At 40.5% G+C, this 5,090-nt stretch overlaps 1 protein-coding gene across 3 annotated transcripts in view; it reads right to left on the bottom strand.

Annotated features, from left to right (window-relative positions):
* Nucleotides 1–971: 971 nt before the first annotated feature.
* LOC111259254 (NF-kappa-B inhibitor cactus) overlaps nt 972–5,090 on the bottom strand; it is a 19,623-nt gene continuing 15,504 nt past the window's right edge. For all 3 annotated transcript variants that reach the window (XM_022831133.2, XM_086967823.1, XM_022831132.2), the window contains 3 exons: nt 4,282–4,407; nt 4,010–4,088; nt 972–2,812 (listed from right to left, as the gene is read on the bottom strand). In XM_022831133.2, coding sequence (XP_022686868.1) covers nt 2,322–2,812; nt 4,010–4,088; nt 4,282–4,407 — 696 coding nt within the window. In that variant the 3' untranslated portion in view covers nt 972–2,321. The remainder of the gene's footprint in view (nt 2,813–4,009; nt 4,089–4,281; nt 4,408–5,090) is intronic.

Here is a 5,090-nt window from a genome sequence, read left to right as displayed (position 1 = left end):
GTGATAATAGTTATTAGAATAAAAAGCAAATTTCATTAATAAAAATATAATATACTATATAATAAGCAAAGCCAGTATTAATATATTAGTGTACGAAAAGAATGTACACAAGAAGAAATTTGTGCTTCTATTTCTATAAAATTGCTTCACTCGCTAAGGCTGGGCAAAGGATCGCCTCAGTACCTGCTCTCGTATTGGTAACAATTAATTGTGCTTGCAATGCTTTTGGCTAGGTTTGTAGCGTATTAGAATTTTGCAGAAAATAAGATTCTGTCATATTAGTCTATGTCAACATTTACAGATGAATAAACTTAGCTCTGAAAAAAGAATCGAAATAAATAGAATTGCTAGTTACCGAAAATTAAAATCACGTAGGTATACTGGCATCAAGTATTATATATCGTTTTTGTTCCGAGAACACTGTTTGCGCCAAAACAACCATATGGTTTTCATTTACCTATCATATCCTATTCGTGGCAATATGTTTTTTATACGGATTGTCTATCTGTAAATGAAATCCACAACGAGAGCGCCAAGACGTGGTGGCTAGTCTGCTTATCCGTTAACTTAAAAAATGGCAAGCAAGTGGCGTGTTCGGGTCCGAACATTCACGCAATTTTGATTTTTCACGAAGGTAAAGAAAGAATCTCAGCAGAAAAACACAGGATCTCGCAGGTAAATGAATAATAAATCTGTCGACGTGGGAAAAACTGAATGATGCCGAAGACCTGAGAGCCCTTCTGAGACAGTAAGGTAACGCGCTACTAATATGCCGATAGAACTGCAGGGCGCGTATGAGAAGGTCGCGCGTGCTACTACAGTTCGATAGCGCATTGGTTGGGATTGTTTTGTGCTGGTAGCGGAAATCGATTTTTTGAGACGGTTTCCGTAACTGTTTTGAATAATAACAAAAGTAATAGCTCCGACAATGAACAAATATGACCAATCACTTAAAAAGACGACGCACCCAATTTGTATACAACCCTATAACAACTTTATTAGGCTATTCTGTTTTTGTTACGTTGTCTCCTGCTTTTGATTAATTTAGTTTTATGTACAATACGCGAGTAGACAAAAGTTTTTATTATAAAAGCCATTTTTTGCTGCCAGTCTTACGCCATAACCAGTAGTCTTCACATGAGTAGGCGAATGGATGTCTTCTCAGACAGGACTTTGGTGCCGTGAGCAGGCCGCGCAGGCTGGCGGACAATGCCACATGAATGTCCTAATGGTCGTTAATCTAGGTCAGACATCACGCAACGGCAGCTCGCACTTCTTTACAATACGGCAGGGTCTATTGGTAATTTAATTATTATCCCTAGTATTTTAACGTCCACTGTACGTACGATACCCATAACCGTCTATTTATTGTAACTATCGCTTTATCCTTATATAATTGCGAAGTGTTTTATCACCTTTTAACTGTGAGAACTTCTTTTACAATTCATACATAATTTAAATTTTCATTATGTTTATATGTACCGCAACTACCTCGTGTGTTACCTCCTTCTTTCTTAAATAGCAGATGTGTGATATAAAAAAAGACCTTCAACACAAGCTCCTGCTATAATTGTCTGTAACAAACGTAGCCGTAACGCGTTATTGAATAAAATGTATGTTGATGGTATGTTTGGGAAAAAGATATAAAGAGTTCCCGTCGTGTCCAATTGGCTAAGCATGGCGGCCCTATAAATCACATGCAAGTCAAACATTTCATGAACAATTTAAATACTTTCCTTTCAACCATAAATTGTGCTTCTACAGGTAACGTTCTCAAGAAGAATCGATATTTTCTTTTATTCATAGAACTGCTAATAAAACTCAGAATATTGTTAGCAACGCTAGATGTTCCTTCAATACTGAGTGCGGTGCACTGGTAAAGGTAATGTAGTATATATTAAGCCAGGAATCTACACAATCTGATAGAATTCTGTTGTTGCTAAGAGGGACAACTTGAGTCTATTATGCCTCTTTTTGCGCGCTTGGGATAATAGATCACACTAGTTAGTGTGTTATCTATGTGTACCAACGTTCTCTGTGTCTCCGTAGTTATGTTCTACCGTTTCCTGTCGTCACTGGTCTAATTTACCGTATCATTCGTGGCCTTGTTGGCCAAGATCACAGGATTAATTATTGTCATAATAACAACATTTTTGCGTATTACGCAGGAAAGGTCAGGCAGGCGGGGTGTCCTACAGAGAGGGGCTATTGCCCCGCGAAGCCAGTACAAGACGTATGGCACGGCTAGTGGTAAATATATGTTCCAGGCAGAGTGCGTAAAGAGCACCTTTTCGATCGATAAACGTTGTATTGATTAATTACTAGCAGGGAACCTGCTGATCTTTCGGACGGCAACCCTGAGGACGCAGTCGCTTGTTTGCGGTTACTCCGTCATCATCGTCGCTGGTGTCATCTTCCAATGACAGTTCTTCTCTGGTTGGAGCCCGTGCACCAAATGCTTGGAGTAACATGAGACATTGGGTCAGTTCAGGGATCTGGCTTCCGTGCATAAGCTTCTGCTTACGATGAATCCTCATGATTGCGGTACGTCCGGCGTAATCTTCCTGCTCGATTGAGGCACCAGAATTTAGCAAAGCCCTTACCATATCGGTACGGCGTTGCTCAATCGCCAGCTGAAGCGCTGTACGACCTTCGCGCATTTCGAGGGTGTTGGCGTGACCTGCAAATGGCAACAAGGCCTCCAACACACGAATATTCCCCGACTCTACAGCTAGGTGTAACGGGGTCATACCAAGCGAACACAGCTGATTCAGCTCGACCAGCTTCGTACGCGGTTGTGCAGGAGTCACAACTAAAAAACAACAAAGAACAACATAATTATATCTCGAGTGCTAGCTACAGAGTATTTATCTTTTCTGTTTATTGCCTAAGCTAAGTCATTTTTGTCTGGTCAAAGTTAGCGCAGCTTTGTGCGACAGCTCTTCTGTTTCGACTGAGGCAGCCACCCAAAGCAGATAGCACAGCGTATTACCGAAGATGGGACAGATCAGTAAGTACAACAACCGATAATCATTTTAGAATAATTTCATCCCATAAGAACAACAGACGAAGTAATACTTGCGTTCCGAAAAGAAGGATCCCGCCTCTATCACTATTAAATTATGAAGCGAGCACTGATCATCGGTTTCTCGTTACCTACGCTAACCGAGTGTCCTATCCTACAGACAAGGCATGTGCAAAATTTTAGCGTGGACTTGTTAACATCTTTGGTTTCTCCGAACACTCGGGTTACCTATAGTGTGAAGGAGAGAATAGTTGAATATAAAATAAAAAACAGTAGTATCCGCTGCTGGATAATTCATAAATTAGACAGCCACTCAGCCTTAGTTAACCTTTTGTGACGGTTTATCCTAAATAGCTCAACATATCATCTGATTCATTTTGTCAATCATTGTACGCGTAAGATATCGGAAAGTACTGGACGTTTCAATAGGCCTGGCATAGAGCAGCGATAATGATTAGAACCAGAACGTCAGTCTTCAGTCGTTTCGAACATAACGACAGCTTGCTGCTGTTTGTTAAGAGACGGGAACGAGTTTCGTCACATGCTCGCCATTAGTTATGTTGAAGACAGAATTGAATGGATGAAGAAATGATCAGAAATCTATGTTTAGTTCTATGAACGATGTCAGCGAAAAAGGGGGCGAGTGCTTGGTATTGATAAAGCCCCTTCTGCTACGTCCGTATATTACGCTGTTCAGGTCGAGAAAATCCTTCTTGATTTGATTATATCAGGTGCAACCTTAGCTAAATGACAGGACCAAATTCTGCCAGGACTATCTATTGCGCTTATAGAAGTTGCAAGAGCTGCATCGGATAGTTGATTTTTTGATTGTTTTGAGTGAAATGAGCACCTAGTGCATAATACATATTTGTGTAGAATAACTTAGAATAAAAACAACATTGTCTATAAGAACAGCAGTCGGAGCCAAGTTTTGTTAGTTAGGTCTAACAGTGATTTCTGTTCAAATCCCAATTTAGTACTAACCGTAAAATGTTAGGCCAAGTTCACTTATTTCATCAGCGCGGGCAGGTGCTGTGATCGCGCGAACCAGCGCTTCGTTACCCTGTTCGTTAATGAAGCAACAAAAAGAAGCCAATAAGATATGTTGGACCGTCAAATAAATGTTTTAAATATGGTGAAATTTCACACGCCTCAATCCATTAAATTTGTCAGTACAATTTACTCTCGGATAAGAAGAATCTGTGACAAAAAGCAGGTACGTTTTAGCGAACCAACGGTCGACACGTGCTATTCACCTTTTGCGCGGCAATGTGCAGGGGGGTGAAGCGCAGATCGTCCGGCCGATCAGCTGTCGCGCCGGCCAGTACAAGGCGTCTCGCACTCCAGTCGTCCTCGTGCTCACAGGCAACATGGAGCGCCGTCTAACAGAAACATTAGAACAACAGGTAAAACGAGTAAACGTTTTAGCTACTCTCGGTTGTTTCAGAGTAATTACTACAATAGTAAATATGAAAAAGAACTCACAAGCCAATGTAATCGTAACAAATAAAGTTGAAAATAAGCCAGCTTTTTGCATGCCTCTAGAAAACCCATCCGGCCGCACACGGATGCTATCGGGATGTCATTCTATCACAATTTTGCTCAGTTTTACGCCTGACAAAATTTATTCATCCTAATAGCATCACGTATCGATGTGTCATACGTGAAGCAGATCGTTTACGCAATGGCCTTATCACGCATAGTTAAAGTCATCGCTTTAGACGATAGTCCAGGGGCTGACGTAGCGTTCGTACTGACTTTAGATATAAGCCGCACAAATTCAAACAAAAAATCGTCGATGTTAGCCGATGTTGGCCTTTTATTAGCTGGAGGTCAATTCGAGACGGAATTATTGCCCACACACTTTGGCTCAGTTCACAAAAGGCAGGATGATTTTGAAGACCCACACAACAAATATCACTCTGTTTTTAACATCGAGTAGTACTAATTATCTAGCTCATGAAACGAAGTTCTTTAATTTTATATATAACAATGCACAAGTACACAGAGTTAACTGCTAATTAAATACGTACCGTAACATAATTTTTATCCTGACAATATTTTT

The sequence above is a fragment of the Varroa jacobsoni genome, unplaced genomic scaffold (genome assembly GCF_002532875.2).
Source record: "Varroa jacobsoni isolate VJ856 unplaced genomic scaffold, vjacob_1.0 scaffold_312, whole genome shotgun sequence".
In the NCBI taxonomy this organism is placed as follows: Eukaryota; Metazoa; Arthropoda; class Arachnida; order Mesostigmata; family Varroidae; genus Varroa; species Varroa jacobsoni.
The sequence above is the reverse complement of the archived record's forward strand: the minus strand, read 5'-3'. Positions and strand labels throughout refer to the sequence as shown.